At 38.3% G+C, this 25,533-nt stretch overlaps 2 protein-coding genes across 2 annotated transcripts; both read right to left on the bottom strand.

Annotated features, from left to right (window-relative positions):
• Positions 1 to 416: 416 nt before the first annotated feature.
• LOC121259037 (protein FANTASTIC FOUR 3-like) lies at positions 417 to 1,765 on the bottom strand. The gene has a single exon (XM_041160516.1). The coding sequence runs from the start codon at positions 1,309 to 1,311 to the stop codon at positions 559 to 561; it is 753 nt and encodes a 250-aa protein (XP_041016450.1). The 5' UTR covers positions 1,312 to 1,765; the 3' UTR covers positions 417 to 558.
• A 4,306-nt stretch (positions 1,766 to 6,071) lies between these two features.
• On the bottom strand, positions 6,072 to 13,677 carry LOC121259803 (probable transmembrane GTPase FZO-like, chloroplastic). The gene is made up of 11 exons (XM_041161562.1): positions 13,005 to 13,677; positions 11,976 to 12,529; positions 11,790 to 11,858; positions 10,582 to 10,779; positions 10,157 to 10,288; positions 9,168 to 9,254; positions 8,582 to 9,022; positions 8,332 to 8,499; positions 7,799 to 8,029; positions 7,324 to 7,439; positions 6,072 to 6,611 (listed from the first exon to the last, which is right to left on the bottom strand). The coding sequence occupies exons 1-11, from the start codon at positions 13,495 to 13,497 to the stop codon at positions 6,329 to 6,331; spliced, it is 2,772 nt and encodes a 923-aa protein (XP_041017496.1). The 5' UTR covers positions 13,498 to 13,677; the 3' UTR covers positions 6,072 to 6,328.
• Between the last annotated feature and the right edge of the window lie 11,856 nt (positions 13,678 to 25,533).

Consider the following 25,533-nt stretch of genomic DNA (forward strand, 5'->3'; position numbering starts at 1 on the left):
CCTCTTCTAAAATGTAAGTCTGGAGTTTGAAACTTACCGTCCCCAAATTAAATTAAATTAAAAAAAAAAAAAAACTACTCAAATGACGTCGATGATGATTTAAAATATGCTATGCGACATGTGTGGTTAAAAATGAAAAAATTTATAACGAAGAACATGTCTCTAGAAAGTAATAAAGCCCATGGCCGACAATCGATGTTCATGTTTCAGGACAAGCCTAGGTGCTAGAAATATTGTGGTAGTCGGTAAGTCGGTTGGAATACCAAAAGGAGGTACTCTGAAGAATAGATAAATAGTGGGTGGTTGATGGTTATGTAAGGGAAATGCTGTGGTGAGATAGCTGGCCCAACAGAATGTAATGACTAATGAGATAAAATAAGGAGTTAAAAAAGGAGAGGAAAAGGGGAGGAAGACCATGCACATATAATTTTGACAACTTAAAATAGCCACTACTACATACTTCTTTGGGAAACCCAATGCACAAGAAATCAAAACTATAACACTTAGTTTAAAAAAATGGAAAATTGGACAGAAGTAATGATAACAACAGTGATTTTTTCAGACAGTGAGCCTATAAGCAGCCAACCAGACAGGCTCCCAATTCAGTAACGCTATGTTCCCATGGCCACTTTCCATGCACCTGCTTGGCCTTGGAAGTTTCCCCATTCCCATCTCATTTCCAACACCGCCACTCAAATCCTCCTCCTCCTCCTGCTCATCAATATCAGAATCATCCGAAACTTGTTCTGCTTCTTTTTTAACAACTCCAGTTTCCAACCCTTCTTCTTGAGCAACTTCTTCATTCTCCAACTCATCAAATCCTTCATCTTGGACCAACCGAAGCCTAAGCCTGCCATCTCCACGCTCAGCATGAAACAGTCCACGAGAAGACCGGACTGTAACAGCTTTCAAAACAAGCCTACCACCTTCTCTGTGAGGTTTGACTTGTACACCATTAGAGCCACTAATGGATGTCAAGGGTGGAGGAAAACTACGGCAATGATTCAACTTCTTTGACACCCGAAAGCCGTCCAATTTCGAAGCCTGCTTCCAGGGACCAGTTTCAGTAACTACTGAAAGCATAGCGATTTCATCGATATTGCTTTCTGTGAAAGCACTACCTGTCTCGCTGCACAAGCTTTCTGTGCACATTCGAAGGCTTTCTTCGCTTAGCCTAAAATAAGAGCGGTTAGCATGTGGGTTCACACACACTTTGTCATTTCCGGTGTCTTGTTCTTTGGTATAGAGTGAATTTTTGGTGAGTGCCTGGAGAAAACTCCACCCACACGAATTAGCACCACTCGAAGACATGTCGATTCTTTCAACTATGAAATGTTGAATGCAAAAAACAGAGGATGATGAAACAGAGAGTTTTAGTGCTGGGCTAGAATGGAGTTTGATGAACTCAAAGGTGAAGAATTTGGATAAAAGACAGGAACTTGAGTGAAACCCACCACATGGTTTGGCTGAAAGTGAAGATCGATGGGTTTAAAAAGAAGAGAGAAAGAGAGGAACGGGAAAGGGGAGGAGGACCGAGTGACGTGAAAGAAATGTGAAAGCGTGAGATGAATATATAGGTCGAACCCGTTGAGAGAGGAGGGGGGGCAGGAACTTGTTGAGCCCACTTGAATTTACAACTTTACTCTGCCACACGTTATAAATGGAACAAGAAACAAAAAAACAAAAAACATTAACATTAAATTAGGGGGAACACCTTTTCTTAGTTCGGTGGTAAACACCGAGAATGGTGGACCGAGTCGAGATCAGTTCTATGTTCATCCCTGACTCGGACTCACTTAATTTGACAGGAAACACCAAGCTTTGTTTTTTCTATTTATGGACAAAACCCAAGCTTTTTCATCTATCGTCGTTTCAGCTTAAAGAAACCCACAAAGTACATGATTCTCTTTAGTATTTTGTGGTTGGGATTGCTACCTTTCCCTATACAATTCTGCTTTACACTTTACCACTATACGCTTAAATTTTTCTTTTTCTTTTTTCTTGCCGTTGTAATTTGGTCGCTGCCGGTTATGTTGTGGTTGCTGCCATGCTGTCAAATGTTGCTTGCCGCATGTTGCGGTCCACTGGTCGTGATCTGGGGCTTCTTATCAAAAGTTAGATGAAGAACTTTTTATTGAAATGAACACATTGAATTGGGTTATTGGTTCTGTTTATACACAGGAAATCAGAAACTGGAAACCGCTGGAAATAATACGTGATGGAAAACTGAACAGATTATGCCACAAACTTGCTGAGTCAGCATATACAACTCTTGGATAAGCCTACTGCACCTCCAAGCTTTGAAACTGTACTTTCTTTGCTGCTGACGGGTGATTGCTAATACTCACCCACAAGATAATTGCTGACACATGACTCGTCTTGCCAAGTAATGTTGGAAAAAACATTGGTCCGGGCATGTTTCCATTTTGGGGTTTTTGAGAATTTTTTGTAAGTTTTAAAAATAAAATTGAAATGTGTTTGTAACTAGATTTTGTGAAAGTGGAATACAATATGAGAAATTGTTTGATTCTCTTGACAGATGTTTTGTATTAGAATTTGTAGAAATAATAAATCATTAGTTGCTTTAAAAGTTCAAATTAATGAGAAGAGATAAATTTAATTATTTATATTCTATCTTACACTACATGTTTTGATAGTGAGATGAGATGAGTTGAGTTGGGATGGTTTATGAATAGTAGTAAAATTATTAGTTGAAATTAGATCTCACTTTTGTATCCAAACGGGTAAGTTGGAATATAATTTTTGTGAAAGTTAATTTGGTTACCACATTTTTTTTCAAGAAAATATAGGCAAATGATGAAGTGAAAAGTTTTTTTTAAGAAATAGAAAACATTTTGAGATATAAATATGTTAGAATTTAAAGTGAGATTTATATATATATATATATATATATATATATATATCATTAATATATCAATAACATTACAAATTTTTGCCAAGCCAAATAACTTGGGAAATAAACTGAGGAACATTCTCCCATCACATTTCTAGACTCTCAGTATTCCAAACATACCTGGCCAGCTTATGTGCTGCCTCATTTCCAAGCCTTCTAACATGTTGAACAAGACATTCTCCAAACAATTGTTGGATTTTTTTTTTATTTCTCCCACCAGATTCCCTAAAATTGATGAAGATTCACCTATGGCTTGAATATCAGCTTGTTGATTACTAGAAGAAACATGAAAAGTTATAATAATAATTCCTACTTGAATTTTGTTCATATAAAATGGCAATTTGTTTCTATATCTTCTGTTCTTTCATTAAACTTCTTTCATGAAAAAGCCTCATGAGCAATGAGCATTGCATATAATTACAGTGTTGGCCATGCTGCTCAAGAAGTAGTGTCTTAGGATGCTGTTTGCTATGAAGGGCTCCCATCACGTGAAATATTTAATTAATGGATCAAAGTTTAGAAAATGTAGATTTAATTATTTATATTATTTCTTTAAGCTTCCTACTGGCTGTGGTGTTGTGGCTGCTGTCTTTGATTGTGCACTGTCTTTCTGCATGCTGCCCTTGATTTGTTGCTGTCCAATGATCACTCGGTGCTGTCTGCCAATTGGTCTTACCACAATTAGCTTGCTGTTAACCCGTTTTGCATTGTGTTTCTAAATGGCTAGTGCCATCTTAGGTGTGGCTTTTGTTCCGCTATTGCTGTAGTGCTTGTTAATTTGCCTAGTTCTGCAATATCTCTGTAATATTTGTAATAGTCTTAAAATGGCACCAATTTTGGTTGGTTTTCTAGTGACAACTGAGAGCAAAAACAGATGAAAAGCAAACGTGTCCTGCTTTTGACCACAGTCATCGCCTCTCTATTGACCAAATCGTTTCTGTTCTGGTCATTGACCAAATGCCAAAAACATACCGACAAGCTCTGAGTACATAACAGGATCCATAGTATATCTTTTTTTCTGTTCATGGTACAAATTAAAAAATTAAAAATAAATAAATAAATAAAAATAAAAAAAGTTTTTTTGTACTGTCTTGTGCAAGCAAAAAGCTATTTTGCCTTTCAAATTGTACCGTTCAAATGTACTATTTGATAAAATTATATTTTTTTATTTAGTAATTATGAAAGTGATTTTAAGTGTTTTGATGTTTTTTTTATTTTTTTTAAATATTTAAATATATTAAAAAAATATAAAAAAAAATTATAAAAATAACTTAGCAATAACAATGAACGGTACTATTCAGACGGCAGAATAACACCGCTTCCTGTGCAATTATATATCGTACTTATGCTAAAAAGAGAAGTAGAAGCAGCTAAAATTTTTTGAGGCACTGAACATTGAGTTCGTGATATTTAGGAAGGTAGACTCCAAGACAAAAGTGATTACAAGTATTAGGATCGAGGAATGAATTTGAAAAATAAATAAGAAGTTGAAAAGCATGAATGACAAAGATTGCTTAGCAATCCTAATGCACATATACTCCAAAGATGTCAAATGCTTGTGTCTTACCAATAAAGCAATAAACTACAGTGAAGAATACGAAATTGTTGTTATTGGTATGGAGAATTATAGTTTCTAAGTTGTAATTATAAGGTGCATAACAGAGGATATTGAAACCAGAATAGGGATCTACCTTCCTATTCTAGTTTCGATATCTTTAGACCTCGTTTGTTTTTACAATCATTCTCATTTCATTTCATCATTATAACTTTTTCAAATTCTCATATAAAATAAAATAAATAATTTAACTTTTTCAAATCTCAAAATAAAAATAATATTAAAAAAATATATTTTAAAAATATTTTATTCAACTTTCAACTTTTATCTCAACTCATCTCATCTCACCTCATTTCATTTGCAAAAACAAACAAGCAAAGAACTCAAGAAAACAGAGGTCTAATTTGTAGCGAGCAAAGAAGAATATGTGCCTCTTGTATACACTCAAGCCCTAACCACCTGATTTCCTTTCCAATTCCCTTTTACTTTGTTTTTGTTTTAAATGAAGGGCAAGAGACTAATGTGTTTGATTGTTGAAATCAACTCAACTAATCTCAACTCATCTCAAACCAATCATTGATAAGACTCATTACTTTTTCAACTTCTCATAAAAAATTAAATTCATCTCAACATATTTCATACATTCAAACACATATATCAACCTATTTACATTCAACTATATCTCAATAGGATCCACAAAATATTACTATATACATATCAACTCAAATCATCAAAGATCACCTCAACATCCAAACGTAGAATAAAAGTGAGACCCTATCAAACTTAGAAAAAGGGCAAGGCCTCTTCTGATCATGCTGCCCACCTTTGCCCCCGAAATGACAACTAATTTTTTTTTCTTTTTCTGGAAAGCAACTTATTAGTTATCTTAACGAGAAAGGTAATGGAATTGTGCTGATGTTAATGCTGTTGTTATCATTGATGTTGTTCTTAAACATAACTTCATTCTTATCTAACTTGTGATGACAAGCATATGCTTAGGTTTCTATTCATTGATGATCATTAAAGTGCCACTCAAGGAGAAAGATGTTAGTAAAGGTCCACTAATGTACATAAAGGAGACATGTCAATAAACTTTAATACTAACACGTTCCATGTTTGTGACGCCAGACAGAATTTAGATTAATTCTAACAACTAGTTTTAATAGATGATCAACATATAGAAGAGAATAGATTTACCCAAAACACAGAAAACTCTAAACAATATTGATTAATAGTAAAATTTGAAATTATTTTATGAAATCCACAAACCCGACTAAATAACTGCAAAATTTGAAATTATGATGATTTGTTCAAAATAGAAAATTCTAAATTATCGTATGAGAAATAAATACAAAAATAAACAAAAATCCTACCAAAAATTTGGCCAAAATCGAAATTAGAATCATTCTCAAAACTTGAAACCAAATATTTACTAATAAGGCAAAATGAACATAAATATATGATTTGAGGGAAAATAACTAATATTGCCTTAGTCCAATGAGGATATTAAGCTTTTACTTCCATATTTGTACAAATTCATCTTCTTAAAGTAGTACTTCAATGCAATCAATGTAAAATCTAGACCTAGATACCACATATCAATTTGGGTTTGCATCAGCTTGTGGACAATACATAAAAAGCTTAAGAGTAAGGGTCATTGCCCATATTACACCTCATTCAATCTGTAAGAGCATAAAGCATTTCCCTCAAGAATGAATCAGAGTTGAATGCTCCAAATTAAATGAAAAATTGGTACTCTATCGATACATTGTTATGTTAAATGGTTGTTACCCAAAACAACTCGTGGAGCATTCACTACCAAGAAGGAAAGCCTCAGATAACAGCAAAGTTTTCTGATGTCATGATACATGAAGATTTTGAATTTCACTATTTAGTTTCTGAATTTCTTTCTCAACTCCCGACAATTCTTGTTGAATCTCTGAGAGTTTGTCTAGTCTATGCTGTGCATCATCTTGGTAGGGCTGGGCAATGATTTTCACAAAGCTTTCCATATTATTGATAGCTTCCAATAGATCCTTCTGCATGGCCTCGTCAAGTTCACTGGCCAAGGCATCTGCAGCCCTTCTCACCTTATCTATCATCCCTTGCCTGCGAGCTGGGAAGTTTGAAATTGCTAATAACCTATCACAGAAATGAAGTATTGGTCAAATACTGCAAACTATAGTTTGTAAAACTACTCTTTTTTAATGATATAAAACGGTGTTATCGTGTGTGTGTGTGTGTGTGAGTAAGTGAGAGAGAGAGATGAAGTAACAACATAGGAGCACTAATGCACAGAGTACAAAACAAAGGGTTATTAGGTATTCCACATCAGGATATAAATTTGAACAGCTCGCTGTTTAATTTAATTCAAGGTGACGGAGCCAGAACTGTAAATGGCTGATATCATCCCATCATCCTACCCACTCCAAACTAAAAGGAAGATACTGAAAAAGCCGGAACCAATTTGTCTAACAGGCATAAATGTTTCCATGTCTGTGTGTGAAAGTGCCAATGAGAAATGGAGATATTGTAAGATTCCATTTCTACTCCTTTCCCTTCAACTTGAAACACATCCCAGAACTCGGCTAACAAAATTTTAGCTAAGAAACAGTATCAAATAACTACAAATCTATTCCTGGCAGCAGTGAGCTAACTATGATATATGTAAAGTTGGAACAATGATGTCCTATAAAATCTTCCTCCTTCGTCCAGAATGACTCCCATAGAGCTGGATTCTCACCCACATGAACTACCAATAAATTGATGCATTTGTGACATAAAGGCTTCAGTGAAAAGAAAGAATCACAAAGCGGTGCAGAAAGAGAGTGTAAGATTGAAGAAGATGCATCACCCGGCAGCGGAACAAAGGCCAAGAGCGAGAAGATCCTCCAAAGTAGTTGGCAATACAGATGTCAGAAGTGAAGCAGACAAACCAGCTGCCCCCAGTCCTCCGAAAGTCCCTAAGAACTGACATCAAAGAGAGAATATTTCAAATCGGGTTGAGTTCACCATAATCAAATTAAATTACATAAGCATCTTCCACTATAAAGTCCCAACAAATAAGTACTGCATATTAATGACAACACTTTTGGGGGTGTCCAAGAAGGAATAACATCCAATATAACCTCCAAACAAATTCCCCATTGATGTTAATATGAAAAGATGTAGATGCCATCCACTTCAGAGGATAAATTAAAAAGGGTCCATTCTAGAGTTTAAAACGAATAACTCAGTGATGGGCACTACAAGCACCACAACACAACATTCCATCTTCTTGCTGAAGAAAAAGAAGTGCTACTCATTATCCTGAGGGCTTTCAAACTCACCACTTCGCGGATTTCTTGCTCAAACAACTTGGAAGCAGCACCAGCACCGAAGTTCTCTATCACACTCAAGCTGATCCTATCCAACTTTTTCAGCAACTCATAGGTCTCGAAATGCACCTGAGTGTTTGGATAAACATATGAAGGCCATTCTTTTTCAAAAGAATCCTTGTACAGACTCCCTTCCTGAGCATTGCTTGACTGTAACCACGTGACATATTCCCCAAGTAGTTTCTACACACCAAGAAAATACCACAAGTAAACATCAATTCACAAACCAATGCAGACTTACTCTATGGAAAACATGGTAACAAAATTATTGAGAAGACCTGTAGGCAGAGAAAAAAAAACCTTTAGTAAAGCTACAAATTGTAAATATTAAGAAGAAGCAATTCATATTCATGCATTCTGAGACTTAAGCAGCACAGGCATAATCCTCACATGAACACTGCGATTTCAGGACTGAAAACCAGGTTCATGGAAGAATATCTTACACAAACAGACAAATTACACTCTGCACTAATCCATTTACTCACTTGTGCATCTGAGAGTGCGGGACCAATCAGATCATTTTGAAACCTTGTTGTGGCAGGCATTGTTCCCGATTTTTCTGCTTTGAAAACATATGAAGCAACAAGATCAAGATTGGACAGTTGAAGAGTAGCTTCTATAAGCTCCAGAACACGTGATTTTGTAGTCTCAATCTGCAATTTCATACAATACAGTTCATAAACAATCTAAAACAAGTACCGCCAAACTACTTCTGCCTAAAGAAAGGGTGCATACTAGAGATAAAGCCTTCCTTCTCCAAGACAAGCTCTCACTTTCCATCTTTGAGGCATATTCTTTTACGCTAGCAACTCTATTGTTTACTGAGACCAAGTCTTGCTTGGCAACCCGGCAGTCCTCTCGCACAAGCGTATCACAAGCAGAAAGTAGCCGTTCTACTATGCCAATGGGTGTTCCAAGTTTTAGCTTCATTCTCTCCATTCCAGCATTTGTTGAGCCATCCAAAAAACTATATAAATAATTTTCAAATTCATAGAAGCTCCTGCTTCCCCATTGGGAATCAAACACCAATAAATCACCGTGGTTATTTTCAGTCTCAAATGAAGATGAAAGTTTTGCTTCAAGAGCAGATCGTGCCGAGACAGCATATAATGTCACATCCTCTGTATTTAGCAATTTCCGAGTATTCTCCTTGATGAATGATATTGCTTCTTCAAGCTGTACCGAATCATGTAAATAGTTAAAGAGAGCAGAATAGGTAATGATAGATGATAAAGGAACTCCAGAAGATTTAAAACTTCTACTATAAGAAAATCATAGAAGGTAAAATCAACAATCAATTTGAAAAAATGCATAATTAAACCTCTTGGGCAGTCTGATAGAGGTCAGCCTTATTCAGGACAAACACAACTTTTTTCTTCCATTGTTGAGTATAACGAAGAAAACCAACCTGAAAAATAATGACAGAAATAAAAATGAAATCAGTTTCAGTGATAACACATCCTGCTAAGAGATTTCTTGCAAATACTATGAACTCAAGAAAAAACCTTTTTTTCAAAATAAAAAGGTTTCAGCACAAAAGTATGTCATTAAAAAGATAAGATTAACAAAGTGATATTTCCAACTGCAAGGCCTGGTTTGGTTTCACAAATCTTTCAACCCATCTCATCTCATCTTATCTCATCTGAACATCTAAACACCATTGAAACACAAACATTTTTCAATTTCAAATTTTTAACTTTTCAACTTTTTCATCTAATCATTACAACTTTCCCAAACTTCCAAACAAAACATAAAAAATAATTCAATTTTTTTCAAATCTCAAAACAAAAATAATATTAAAAAATTATTTGTTTTTGATCGGTAAAAATAATATTAAAAAATTATATTATAACCCTCTTTTAACTTTATAATTTTTTATTTAACTTTTTCTTTCTCCTTTCCCAAAACCCCATAAAACATCTTAACTCAACACATTTCACTACTATTCACAAATTTTCTTACTATTATTCATAGATTTCTCATCTCATCTATGTAACCAAACGAGGCCTTCTTTCTCCTTTCCCAAAACCCCATAAAACATCTTAACTCAACACATTTCACTACTATTCACAAATTTTCTCACTACTATTTACAAATTTCTCATCTCATCTGTCTAACCAAACGAGGCCTAAATCGCAGACTTCTCTGCATGATAAATTAAGCTTCACTGCTTGACCAGGAAAAATCAACCATACTTGCATACAAAGAGCGTACAAGCTAGAGCCTGAGGCATTAGAGATTCATTCTTTTTCTCGAGGACAAAACTATAATATCAAGCTCAGCCAAATTGATGAGTCCACCTATTCATACCTCACTTTCAGTTAAAGGACGATCAGCAGATATAACAAAAAGAACCAAATCTGCACGGGGTACAAATTCCTCGGTTAGGCGTTGTTGCCTCTGAAGAATCACATTAGTTCCAGGTGTGTCAACCACGACCATCTGATTTAGAAAGGGATAGATGAAATTAGTCCATAATGCATCATGGTTAATTATTATAAGAAGCCAGTATTCAGAACTATTTCCAGGGAGTTAATGCAGGGTAAACTATTGAAGAAGCATATGCTGTGTCCTTCGTTTTTGCTACAATGTGACAGACATTATTCTTATCTTTGCTTCTCTTCAATGCTCATTGCATCAGGTTAAAATTAAAGGAAACATATTCATATTTTAATTGTAATATTGGAATATCTCATAAGAAATCATGAGCTGTAACCAAGGAAAAATCAACTCACTTCTTTAAGAATCGGAGCTGGCAGGTAGCATGTATATTGACCATCCGGATGCCTTTCACAATGTTGTTCATGACCAGAACCCGACTCAGAATAGCGTAAAAAAGTGATCTCATTAGTTGTAGGAACAACCCCCTCTTTGAGATATCTTCTTCCAAGAAGTGCATTAATAACCGTTGACTTGCCAGAGTTAAATTCACCCTACGAATATCAAGTTATATGAAATTGTCAAGAAAAAACTCAAGCCACATTCTGATAAACTATATGGCTAGAATGGCACTATAGTAATTATACCGGTCTTTATACAACAGCTCTTTTCTCAGCTGTTAAAAAACCTTGCTCCCACCATAGAAGTATATTTCTTTCAAGTGATTAAGTTTATTAGAAAAACCAGAAGGTAAATACAAAGCAATAAAAAAAGCTTATTTTCAGATATTGTTTTCAATGTTGATTCCTCCTGATGAAACAGACAAATAGACAAGTATGAGAAGACAACTAGAATCTTATACACAGTCAAACACTAGGCTCAATAAGAAAAGAGATATGCTAGTAAACAATGAGAATTGATATGACATGATGACATGTGATTTGAATAAACATATTATCCTATAGAGGGTGTTATGCTACGATAACCCCTAGGGGTTGGCTCAAGTGGTAAAGGCCTTGGTCTTGGTGGTATGCTCCCTCCAGGTCTAAGGTTCGAATCCTCTTGGGTACAAACAATTTCTAGGGGTCATCGGACAGGGGGGAACTTCCCCTTAAATTATCCGAGGTGCACTTGCGGGAAACTCTTTTCCGAGAGCCTGTGCACCACCGAGATTAGTCGGGACTTTGTTCTTGAACACTTGGTACCATCAAAACAAAAATTATGCTACGTATACTTTGTGTGAATCCGCCTACTCAAGTTGAGCCTGCATTTGCACTGAGTTCCTTCAATTTGGAAAAAGCAATCCATTAATTCTTTAATTATAAGTTTTAATGCAGCGGCATAGGGACTAAAAAAGTAATCCATTATTAGCAGTAGCATATAATAATGTAGACAATCTCAACAATCCCTATACATTTTTTCTTATGTAAACATGTATGTGGAATAACCAAGGCAGCTTAAATTCTACACCCTTTCAACTTTAAAAAGAAAATTATGAAATTTAGAGCTAATACCAATGTATATCCCTGGAACCAGAATTTGTTGAAGTTCAGCACACAATTACCACTATAACCAGCAAAAATGGCTGATCAATTTGTGAAACTGCTTCAATGAGAAGTGAAACCTCCTCCATCTGTCATTCAAAACCAATATTTCCAGTTTCAGAATTGAGTGAATAATAAAATATTTATGAAATATAGAATCATCTGAAAAATAATACAACTACCAAATGTTTTAATTAAATGATCACCAGAGGAGCAGCTTTCTGGATAACATTTATTGCTTTGAGCAAAACTGTTCTCTCTGTTTCTATGAACTGTTTTTCTCTATCTTCCAATTTAATAAATCCAGCTACTCTTTTTTCCCCATAACCACCATTATCCACATTCAATAATTTGAACTTAATAGAGCTTTCAACTTCATCCTGCATTCTTTTATTCATGTATGCATTGTTAAACAATTTCCTCAAAACATCATCCTCAAACAACCCCAAACCTTCCAAAGGGATCACGAAACCACTAGCACCCAATTTGAGTATATCCGATGCCTCATTCAATAATGCATCCTCTCCATGGGAAGAAAAGATGACAAAAATTGGTATCTTCACATTCTCAAATACAGAGTTCTCTGCCATATCAACATGTTTCTCTCCACCAATGTCATATATAAGAAAATCAGCACCTTCAGAAAAAGACGCATTTAAAGCAGCATTTGCAGTTTGCACTTTCCTAGCTACCAAAGGAAGAACAACCGATTCAGACTTGGAATCGATCATTGTGTTTCTGGCCACAATGGCAGGAAGACCTGTAACAGAAAGAAGCATCATATAATTACCGCATCGTACAATTTCTAATATTGAGATGAAATTGTATTGAATAGGGAACATAACTGGTAAAATAGATAACAGACCAAACTAACGCACACTGTGACCAAACATTGGGATTCACCATGGACCAAGGTACCAAATACTACAATAAATGATCCGGCTCAGAAATAAACACTTTATTTGGATAGCTTAATTATCAAAAGAATGTATCTTACAGAGTGAAATATTTTTAACACACGCACGCGCACACATATATAAGAATGAATTCTGGTTAGCATAATCGGTCAAGTTAGCGTGTGGATCTGCAGCCTGTATCGATCTTCATTTTCTGTTGTAGTGACGTTATTAGGAATTCAGCTCTCAAGATCATCCAATCAGTGAGTACGTGAAAAACTAAATGCCTTGTCGTTCATTAATAGTAAAAACAAATTAGATATGGCGTATAAAAACAACCTTGATCAGAGAGTACAACCCCACTAGCTCCAACGGCTGCAGCGACATCTACTCGCTCCGCGATTAACAAATATGCGCGGTCCCGAACAATCGATTTCAACAAACAAGCGGCCTCGTAAACCCTCCCAGCACCACTTCCTTCACCGCCATTGAGCAAAACAATCCGAACCCACTTGGCAACGGCCTTGTCGATCAAATCCAAGGCATCCTGTCGACCAATGACGTCGTCTGGATCCAACTGAAGGACGAGACAGGGGACTCTGATCTCGGGGCGCTTGAAGCCGCCGGGGAAGAGAGTTCTGGGCTGGGACTTAGGTGGGTTTGGAGGGTTCTGGTTGGGGAGGCGATAAGGGTCTTGGGAGATTGAGGTAATGGGGTAGTGGGTTCGGCGTAGTGGGGTTTTTGAGCGAGTAAATTGTGTAAGGCGATGTGGGGTGGGGTTGAGAAAAAAGAGAGGGACTCTCGGGGTTTCAAAGGAGAGGAGGGGTACCATGGGACTGAGAAACGAGTGTCTCGCTGCGTTGTTGTTGTTGTTCTGAAGTTTGAGAGAGAGAGAGAGACAGAGAGTGCGGGTGCGAGAAAGAAGCTTATCTTCCCATCGATATACGGTGGTGTGTTTTCGTCAACTTTCTTATCCGTTGAGACGAGAGAGGAAAACGAAAGCGAAGGCTGCCTGCTGTATAATTAATTAAAATAATGACAACATAAACAAATAATGAATTATGATTTTAGCAAAATATAATTAATTAAATTAAAAATAAGATTTCTTATGTTGAAAACAAGTCACTTTAAAGATTTCAAGAAAGTAGCGTTTTTGGATTAAAAAAATGATATTATCATATTTTAATCGTCGAGTGTATAAATATCGTGTAATCTTTTTAAAATAAATAAATAAATACATGACTCACATGAAAAAAAAAACTAATTTTTTAGAAATAAACTTCATTCTTTTTTAAAAGAATTACGCGATACTTGCGTACTTCACGACTGTATGTAACATTCTTATTAGAGGGGTTTGTGACTCTAGATCTAACCTCTTATCGTTTAGAGATGGGAAAAGGAAAAATAAAAAACTAGGGAAACGTAGAGAAAACAGAAAGGGAAATAAAAAAACTAATTACCTCGATTGTCTCTTCTAATGGATTGCAGCTTCCTTTTTGTCACCCCGTCCAAGACGTCTTAGACTACCTTAAATTGGTTCCATCACAGCTTCATCCCAACACATGGAGGATTCTGATATTGTGTTGTATTATCTGGCGTATGGTCTTTGAGACTATGGGCAAAGATTATCCTGGCCTAACTGCCAAGGAGTTTCTTTTCATGCATGGAGTATGGCGGCATGACTGTAACCTATGCAATTTTCATTCTTGAATAGGATATAGGGTTGCCCGCCTAGAACCCTATTTTTCCTGTGTCAATGACTTGTTTAAACAGTTCTTCTTCGTGTCGGGTCAATGTTGGGAATTTCCCGATAGAGAGGCAGTTCGTCGTGAGTTCTTCGTCTTTGCCATTTGAGGGGTTGTCCCAGAGGATAAGGAGACTTCCCTAGATTTGACCGATGGGGAGAAAGCTTGCTTGAAGGCGTTCAACACTTGGAACACCAAGAAGAAGTTTGGACTAATGCCCTGCTGACCGAAGCCAACATCAACCAACTTCTGGTGTCTCCGAACTGATCTCATTTCAAAGGTCGTTGCATCCTGATGGAGTCATATGCTCCTCGAGATCAAAAAGGCCACCCAGTCCCTAGAGGATGAGGTGTCTTATGAGCCATCAGGGTATAATAGCTGATAAGTGTTATTTTTATGTGATTTTTATCACTCTTTTATTTATAAAAAATATCATTTTCCCTTCAATAAAATTTATTTTATTTTATTTCTACATATTTTTATTTATTTTCTTGGATTTGAAGGAATGAGAAGATTTAGTGTAAAAGAATAACATTTTGGTACAAAAGAAGAGACTACGGATCTAGACTGATGAGAGGCAGCAATATCTTAAGAGAGCCGATGAGAATTGGGCAAGGAGCCTTGTCCCGTGGACAGCAAAGAGATCTTTCTCACCCAAATGCGAGAAGACTTACCTCTTGGTAGGCGAGGAGACTCGAGACCAGAAGGTGCGAAAACTTGGTGACAAGGCTCTAGACGGTTAGATTGGGAGACTAGTCTAAATGACCAACTTAAAAGACCAACATAAACAACATCGTGGGCAATAACTAGAAAAGGCGAGAGGAGTATTTCATCCCAGTCGGGACTCTTTCCACTCAGTAGGCGAGGAGAGGCCCATTCCTTTGTGACCTCCACACCCGTTCATTTGTGACCTCCACGCCCGCCAGTTATATTCAGCCTACACGACATCTACTTGCCAGTACCCTTCTAAGTTCCACAATCAATCTATTGGCAATCAAATCCTCCCGAACTCCGCAAATCAAGCCGCATATCACTGAATCTTCCATTTTAGATAATTCCAATATTCTTTGGATAATTTCTTTTTATGTTAACATCTATCTTTAGAAACAATTTTACAGATTTTTAGGTTAGATTGTAGCAGCATTTATTTCGTTTCCGAATTTGAGTTTTGATATCTATTTAATCCTGTTTTGTGGAATGAATAGGAAGTCTTGGTTCTTAATCTTAGTTTTAGTTTTGAGTTTTAGAGAGTCTAAATTGAGGTTTCGATAGTTCAAAATTTATTATTTGAGTTTCTTTCAAGAAGGCAGATCTGGGGGAGCAGAAGCGAGAGTCGCATGTTTCATCAACTGACTCCAACGAAGAACATCAGTTTTATTCTTTTTCTTTATAATGTCATTATGAATTAATTTTATTTTCTAGAGTTTTGATATAGCTTAGCATTGAACACACAGTTTATATTCCAAGTTATTTTATTTTCAAGATTTCCATGATTGAGTGTTTATTCCTTGTTCTTAATGCTTACAATTTTCTAACTAACTATTGTTCAATCTTTTAGATTGTAATGAGACCGAGATGTGATTTGTTATTAAAGCTCTAAGATAAATACCATTAGTTGAGTGAAAGCAGAGATGTTTTACTACGACTAGTATGATTTTCAAGAAAAATCAAGAAAAAACTTAATGAGTCTCTAATTAGCTAAATTCATATAGAGATATGGAGTTATTAGTTGAAAATATTTTTGGTATTGTTCGAGAGAAAATATTGAATAGTTGAGGGATTTTTATCATCAATTTGGGATAATTGGGATTCTATAACAATAAAGAATAAATTGTGTGGAATTTGCTAGGTGAAGTCAAATGCTCTAGATTTATTTTTATTATTTTTAAAATCTTAGTTTTAATGTTCTTTTTTTTCAGTTTAATTTAGATAAAACATTCTTCAAATTTTGAGTTTCCAAATAATAATTAATTTAGTCAATTTCAATACAAAATAGCATAATTATTCCATGTGGGTTCGATAACAGTTTTCTTTAAAACACTTTACTACATGTTACAATTCTGTACACTTGCAAATATATTTTTATGCGAACAAGTTTTTGGCGTCGTTGCTGGGGAATTCGTAGGAGTGCCTCCCTTGGGCCAGTCTTCGCAAGCCCCGTCTTCATCAGGGGTCATGGAGCCATCTCAGGTTCAACAGCCTACCCCGGGTAGCTCGGATGCCCTTATGTCTGACCAACCCCCTATTTCATCCCAACCAGTGCCCCCATCTTCTACCCGCCAAGTGATCAAGGACCAGCTAGGGTCCTTAGCCGGGAAGAAGAAGATCTTGAGATGTACTTATTCTCGACTTTCCTTGCCCCCCACTCTAAGGGGATCTCATAATCTTATCTTGTCGTTTGAAGATGTCCTGGAGATGCCCATTGCCCCAGACGACGATGATGGGGTGCACGTCGTCACTCCGGAGGAGACCATTGACACCAAGGCCCTGAGGTTCCTAAGCAACGGTGGGGGTGTCCATTCCCCACACTTTGACGAACCCATGGGGTTATCCCCAGATCATCCCTTGGTCATTGACCTTAGCGGGGAGAGGGTTTTCATACCTTCATTTTCCTTAAGCACATCACCCGAGCCCAAGGTTGTTTCGTCGATGGCCTTAGAGGAGCCCGCCATGTTGACCCCTCTTGCAAGTGATATGGGCGTACTAGGCGAGCAACTGGCCTGTGGTGTCATTGCGGCAACTCAGGTTGAGCAAGCGACAGACATAAGGGCTTTGGTGACACCCAAGCAGGAGTCAACGACTGATGAGGGTTCCTCATGGATGTCCAAGCAGGAGCTGGTGGCTGACGAGGGCTCCTTGGGGTTGAGGATGCTCGAGCAAGAGCTGAAGAGGTTGCCTGGGGGATGCCCAAGCAAGAGATGGTGGTTGACGAGGGCACATTGGAGATGGCCAAACAGAAGACGGTAACCGATGGGGGTGCTGAAGGGACGCCCGAATTGGAGCCAATGATTGACGCAGATGCTCCAGTAACATCAGGGCAAGTACCAGTAGTTGGGGTTGTTAGCAGCATTTAGGCTCAATCCAAGTTGGCACCTGACAAGGGTGTAGGCACTTCTTCTTGGGCTACTCCTATCGCCTCTCTAGTAGCTGGGAGGCTTAGGGCAGACCTCCAGAGCTAGAGGGGGCAGTGCTTCGAGAACAAGGCCAGATCTTGATAGAGCTCGAGCTGAGGAAATTACTCAAAGATTTCTTCTCTTCGGTAGGATATTTTCCTTCACCCTACTTTTTTCTTCTATTTTCATTTTATTTCATCTAAATATGTTCGAGCTACCAGGGAGTCAGCCAACTGGCCATCTTGATTGTGGTTGAAAAGGGTGAGTTAGAAGAGGTGGTCCGAGCATTGCAATCCCTTGGCATCTTAGCCCGCATAGAGGTCCGCAAGGCGCATAAGGAGAGGAACAATGTCGTGGAAGCCTTCCTCCACGTGCACTCCAGCAATCAGCGCAAGAAGAAGAAAATTGACAAGCTTTGCCAAGAGAAGATCTTCCTTCGAGATGACTTGACTAAGTCTCAGAAAGAGGTTGCTCGCTGCCACCTTGAGGCCAACCTTCTGGAGGAGGAACAGGACATTTTGTGAGACCGATTGGCTCATTAGGAGGTTAAGTTGGAGGAGTTCAGGAAATCATGCAACGTCCTCAAGGGTGAGAAGGATAAGCTAGTTAAACAACATAATCTAGACGCGAGGTTGCATAATTGGTTGCATAAGACATACCAGGACCTCACAAGCCTTGGAAGCGTAAGGTAGAGCTCCTCAAATCTCAGGAAAGGCAAATCAAGACTTTGGAGTCGGAATTGTCTTCTGCCAAGGGCAAGTTGTAGTCTCAAGACTTGTAAATAGAGGCTCTAGAGTCAGGGTTGGCCACTTCCCAAGAGAAGTTGACCTCTCGGGACCTGGCCCGTCTCTCCGTACAGAAGTCGGTGGCGAAGATGGTCCACAACAGGCTTGGGGTTATGACTGCAAAGAAGGCCTAGACAGGTTGAGGGATCACATGTTGGAGAACCCTCGGACCGACCTAAGGACCTTTAACCCGATCTCCCTCCAACCTCATCGTCAGGCACACCAATTTGCCAACACCTTGGGCAAAGACCTAATGTTCGATGTTTTTCTAGACAAACTTCCAGGCCCTTAACTTATAATGATTATGATTTATTTTTATTATTATTATTATTATTATTATTATTGTAATGGAAATGAATTTACCTCGTATGCGACTTCTGCTGATCTTCACCAGTTTAGGCTTTTCTTCCCTTTATTGCGCTGTTGTATTCTTTTTCTTTTTGTCATTCTATTGTGTTCTTTCCCTTGTTGCCGTTGTATTATGTTCTTTCTCTTTTATTTGTTCTATTGTGTTCACAACGAGTCTAGTGACTAGATTTTTATTTACACGAGGGCCGGGCAGTCAAAGGACCATCACCGCCCTTTGATTCACAGCGAGTCCAGTGACTCAATTTCTATTAGTGCGAGGGCCCAACAATCAAGTGACTGCCACCTCCCGTTGGTTCACAGCAAGTCCAGTGACTCGGTTTTTATTTACGTGAGGACCGGACAATCAAGGGACTGTCACCGCCCTTTGGTGGATACCCGTAAGACATTTTCTCAATACATTTAAGCAAAATATTCATGGTTTACCAATGTTCACCGAAACATTTTCTTAATACATTTAAGCAAAATATTTCCTCAAGTACTTTGCGTTTCACGGGTGTGGTAGTTCATTTCCCTGTACATCCTTAAGGCGACAAGACCCCGACCTGCTGTTGGTGGTGATGACAACAGTCCTTCCAATCATTGCACCAGTTTCCCTTACTCTTGCATGGTCGTTCATGTTTGTCTCAAAATCAGGTCACTTAGTTTGAAGGATGTGGGCTTGACTTTCCTGTTGAAGTAGTGTTCAGCCTTTCTTTTGTTGGCTATCATTTGTATTTCAGCTTCCTCTCTCTTTTCTTCCAACAGGTGTGTTTGGGTAGTGAGATCACTCTACTACTATTCATTATTTTATTATTACTTTTCACCTACTTTTCACTACCCAAACACAACCTAACTGTTTTTCCAGTTTCTCGTCATTAGAGCCTTGGTTGAAGTGCTAGACCATGTTGGTAGGCATATCTACTTCCATTGGTACCACTACTTCGCTTCCGTAGGTAAGGGTGAAAGGGGTTTATCCAATCAGTGTTTTTATGGTAGTCCGTTAAGCCCATAGGACCCCTGGGAGCTCTTCCGCCCAGCTCCCTTTCCTATAAGTCAATTTCTTCTTTAGGATTATGAGCAATGTCTTGTTGGTTGACTTGACCTGTTTGTTGGCTTGTGGGTGCCCCATGGAGGAGTATTTGAACTTGATTCCCAATTCCACACACCAATCGCAATAGTGACTTAAATCGAACAATCGCCCGTTATCTGAGATTATATTGCAAGGAATGCAAAATCTGCAAACAATGGCCTTCCACAGGAATATGGTAATTTTGTTTGTCGCGATAGTCGATAGGGCCACCTCCACTCACTTTGTGAAGTAGTCTACGACGATGAGCACGAACCTTACCTCCCCCTTACTCGAGAGCAAGGGATTGACTAGGTCAATTCCCCATTGCGTGAATTGCAAGGGCAACATGATTGACATTAGTTCCTTTGGTGGGCAATATGGTACCGGGGCGTACAACTGGCATTTCAGGCATTTCCTGACAAACTCTTCTACGTCTTTGAGGGCATGCAGCCAGTAGTACCCCGCTCACACTACCTTTTTCCACTAATGGTCTCCCACCCAAATGATTCTCGCATACCCTTTCGTATATTTAGGCCAGTATGTATTGGGATTCTTCCAGCGAGACGTACCTGAAGAGAGTTGCCGAGAAGCCCTGCCTGTACAGAACTCCATCTATTAGGGTGAAGAGCGTGTCGCCTTATTTTTTACCTTCTGCACCTCCCATTTTTTGTCAGGGAGCTCCCCGACATCTAGGTACTTTGTCATATCTAAAGCCCATTTTAATATTCTCAACCTTACCTCTGAGATTTCGAATCCCACAACTACATCCATCGTTCTGACGACCGTAAGTTCTGGTAAGACGGAATCCTCCTGTTCTGTGGTGGTTCACACTAACTTTTGGTCTTCTGGTTCTCTTCCCTTGGCACTTGTTTCATACGAAAATACTGGAAACAACCAAATTTTTCTCATACAAACTGTACATATTTCTTTAGTTTCTCACCCTTCGCGGAGAACTCTCTCAAGACTTAGTTGACAACTTACTTGGGAGTCAAGTCTCACTTCCAAATATGTGGCCCCCAACATCTCAATTACTGAAAACCCGGCCAGCAATGTTTCGTATTCTACTTTGTTGTTGGTAGTTTTAAAACCGATCTTAATAGCGTAGTTGTGTTCTTCCCTATAGTCCATAGTGGTATGCTCCTCTACTCCTCCAGCACAGCAGGACAAGCTGTCAATGAAAACCTGCCAGGTCTTTCCTGTAGGTGCATCTCAGACTTCCTCGGGGAAGTCAGTGAACCCCTCGATTATGGTGTAGATCTCACCCAAGGGGTTATTCCCACGAGCTGGGGCTCAGCGATGGGCTTGATAAGTGGCTTCTCAAGCCGTTCTCAGCCTCTTGGGGCTCTTACCCCATCATGACCTTTAGGGCCACCCCCGCTTTGCTCGAATGACAGCCTACGGTTCATCAGATATTGGGCGACCAAACTCTCCCATTTTCTTCTTGAGGGTGTAGCAATACACAGTGTTATGGCTTTCTTTCTAGTGGTAAGTACAGAAGCATTGGCTTCCAAGGTCACAATGGTCGACTTCCTAAATGTTTGATGTGCTTTCTTCTTGCACATTCAAACTGGAGCATCTAACGCCTTATCTTCTCAAGGACATGTTATCCTCTCGGCTCCAGTTGTGCTATCCCTTTTGAGGTTTCTCTAGGGCTTTCATCCAGCCCAACACATTGGTCTTCCTATATGCTTGTTCTAATTCGATCTTCCTTGGGGCTGTCAGGGCCCTGAGAGTGTCTTCGGCGTTGATGAAACCGTCTGCCCTATCCATAAACTCTCGTAATGCCATGGGAGTCTTTCTTACCAACTCTGTCATAAACGAGTTCCGAGACCAAATTCCTCATAAGAGTGTCGCCAGTGTGATTTTCTCATACTGGTCATCCGTAATCATACGCTCTTTGTTCCCAGGCCAAATATTTCTCATCTTGGGGGTAACACTCTAAACCACCCTCTTGTTGCACCTTTTAATGTCAACGGGAAGACTCTGCAAGCTACTTCTTCAGGAACCCATAAAGAGTTATATGAACTTTAAAGGTCTCTAGATGTTCGAGAGAGTCTGTGGATCCTTTGTACATCTCTATTTGGAGAACTTTGAACTTCGATGGCATCAGTGCTACCATCACGTCCGCACTATAGGGTAAGTCTGTGGTAGTGAGTAACTGGTCAATCGACGACAATGCTCCCATCCTTTTCACCATCTCCTCATACTTGTCCATGAGTCTACATAATTCGTGGTGCGTCTTTCTCCTTTCTTCTTTCTCGATGTTCGTTCCTCTGGCGTTCTGTGATTTGGCATGTTCATTTTGACTTGGCTCGGCATCCTCTCGTGACTCGCATTTCCTTCTCTTTAGGACTTCATTCTCTTGCCGGAGATTCTCCATCTCCGCCTCCATTCTCTTCATACACTCCTCCATTTCTACGAACCTTCCTTCTGTGTTTCTTGAGGATTCTTCATATCCGCGGGTTGTTTAAGAGTGTGTTGTAGCCAGCATTCGAATGGCATGTTATTTTACAAAGATCCCACAAATGGTGCCACTTTTAATGATGTATTTCGCATTCGGTCACTGGGCTCGATATTCCTGCACACTAGAAATGTGAGGGCTTGGGGGGTGTTGAGATACGTCAGATGCCTAAGTCGGTCTTCTTAACGCTAGAGAAAGTTTTTGTATGTAAGCGTACGTGAAATAAGGTTTCTGACCTGGGGTTGAGCTTTTATACTTCCCACCGAGGTGGGGCCCATTTCCTGTGTCAGAGGTGTCCATCTCCTGTACATGGTTCCAAGTCATCACATTCAATGCGGTGTGGTTCTCCTGGGTCATGTCCCTTGTGGCAGGTGGGTGATGTGGCCATTACCTGGTCATTCTACCAAGAACAATGCCTCCCACCTGGTTCTTCTGTCTGCACTCTGTATTTGTACATTTAATGCGGTGTGGCATCCTTGCAGGCCATCTAGACAAGGTTGTATCAGAGTAGGCGTTGTCCCATCTCCCATGCCGATTCTTCTTCCCTTGTGGGCCCAATTCCTCCTTTATCGCTTGGTGGGTTGATTACATTCTAGTTGTTAGACTTCTTAGACTTGGTCCAGGTTCGGTCTAATGGAACTTAAAATATCCCTTCCCGGCACCATTGACTTTTCATATTCTCTCACCTTGAGTAGTGTACTCTTTATTTTTTTCCTTCATGTTTTTTTATCTTTAAGCAAGTTAACTACTCGTTCTTTTTGTCTTGTTTTTCTCTACAATGCTTGCTTTATTAAGAATCTCATCCTTTGGAGAGCAATTGAGAGGGGTAAGGCAAAGGAAGGACTATGAGCAGGTTTTATCTCAACTCATCTCATTACTATTCACTATTATTTACAAATTTCAACTTACAAATCTCACTACTATTCAAAAATTATGTTAAAATATACAAAATCACATAGAAGAATTGGAACAAAAATCCCGAGAAGCCAAACAAAGGGCTTCATCTACTAGTGATCTGTAAGTTGACAGTTAAGTTAGTTAAAGTGCAGGTAAGTTAAGTTGCCAGATGTCAAGCATTGTATAGTCATGTTAATCAATCAAAATTGTATAAATAGATTCATTTGTAATAGTTATGAGCTTCACAAAGTTAATGAGAAGTAATTCAGATTTCTTTTCTCAAGTTCTCTGTTTTTTTTCTGTTTTTAGCAATTTCACATGGAGAATAAAGAATCTTTCGCTGCTTTCTTGATCTCTTCTTGATTCTTTCTTGCTTTTATCGCAAATCTTTCTGCTTCTATGGAAAATCCCTCTGATGATTTATCGAGTTACTACTATCTGCATCCCTCTGATAATCCTGGAGCTCTTCTGGTTTCAGAAATCTTCACTGGTGAGAACTACATTGCATGGAGTCGATCTATTTCCATTCCTTCACTGTGAAAAACAAGATGGCTTTCATTGATGGAAGCTTGACTCAACCTAATCTTGATGATCCTAGGTTTCAAGTTGCTTGGCTGAGAGCAAATAATTTGGTGTTATCCTGCTTGATCAATTCTATTGCCAAAGAAATTCGTGGCAATCTCCTCTATTTTATAAGTGCATTTGACATCTGGGAAGAGCTTAAAACCCGATATCTTGGAAGTGGTGGTCCAAGGGCTTTTACTTTGGAAAAGTTTCTTAGTTCAATTTCTCAAGGAACAAAATCTGTCACTGAATATTTCAATGAATTCAAGACTTTGTAGGATGAATACATTAGTTATCGTCCTATTCCAAGCTACAGATGTGGAAATCTTGATAGATGTTCTTGTGACATTCTAAATAACCTCATTGATCGTCAACAATCTGACTATGTAATGAAGTTCTTATTCGGCTTGCATGATTCTTATTTAGTCATGAGAAATCAATTATTGCTTCGGTCCCCATTACCCTCCATGAGCAAAGTTTTCTCTTTGCTACAGCAGGAAGAAAGCCAAAGATCTTTGACTAATGCAGTTGGAATTCCTCTTGATTCACATGCTATGATTGCTACACAATCATCAAGAATAGCACCAACAAATGGGGTTTGATTCACAAAGCCAAAAGGAAAAACAGATGTGATATGCTCTCATTATGGATATTCTGGTCATCTTGCAGACAAGTGTTTTTAACTCATTGGCTATCCACCTGGATGGAAGGGTCCACGAGGCAAAAATATCCCTTTCTACATCATCTAGAGGTGCAAATGCTCCAAGATTGCCCATTGCAAACAATGCTTCTTCTTTGGAGCAGAATTCAAGTATTCCCAACATGATTTTCTCTCAAGAGTAAATTCAAAATCTTCTTACACTTGCTAATAGCCTATCCAATTCAAATATTAATCCTAGTGCTACAGCTAATGTTGCCTCTACCTCAGGTAATTTCTCCTCTTGCAACACAGTTTCATTATCAAAGAATCATTTCACTTGGATTCTTGATATTGGGGTAACAGATCATATGATCTGTTCTCCTCAATTTTTTGATTCCATCAATTTACCTAGTACACCTTCTAAAGTTTATCTACCAAATGGCCAATATGTCCCATTGTCTTTGCTAGAAATGTTAAATTTTCACCAGATATAACTCTCATAATTCTCTTTATGTTCCTTCCTTTAATATTAATCTTATTTCTGCTTGAAGATTGACTAAAGATAATTCAATTGGATTGTTCTTTCTCCAATCCAAATGCATTCGGCAGGATCTTAGCAAATGGAAGATGATTGGGCTTACTGAAATGAAATCTAGTCTATACCATCTACAAAATTCTTTACTAAAGCAAACAATGAAATGACTTATTCAATCATTTCGTCTTCTACTTCTTTAGCTGAAACTTGTAATATCAATTTTGATATATGGAATTTTCGATTAGGACATCTTCCACCTGCAAGAATACAAATTAGCAGTACATTTGATTATTCTGTAAAAGCTACTCACAATCATGTCTATGAGATTTGCCCTTTAGCTAGACAAAAGAAACTATATTTTCATGTATCAAACAGTTATTCAAATAAAGCCTTTCAATTGGTTCATTGTGATATTTGGGGTTCATTTTCTACTCAATCATATTCTGGTTATAAATACTTCCTAACAATTGTAGATGATTACACAAGGTTCGCTTGGTTATTTCTTATGAAAGCAAAATCAGACACTTAATTTCTACTCACTAATTTCCTTGTTTATGTTCATACTCAATTCAACACAAATATTCAAACTCTTAGAACAAATAATGGTCAAGAGTTTAATGTGTCTTTTTTTTATCAAGAGCATGGCATTATTCATTAATTATCATGTGTTGAAATATCTCAACAAAATGGTAGGGTTGAAAGAAAACATCA

This window comes from Juglans microcarpa x Juglans regia, chromosome 4D (assembly GCF_004785595.1).
Source record: "Juglans microcarpa x Juglans regia isolate MS1-56 chromosome 4D, Jm3101_v1.0, whole genome shotgun sequence".
In the NCBI taxonomy this organism is placed as follows: domain Eukaryota; kingdom Viridiplantae; phylum Streptophyta; class Magnoliopsida; order Fagales; family Juglandaceae; genus Juglans; species Juglans microcarpa x Juglans regia.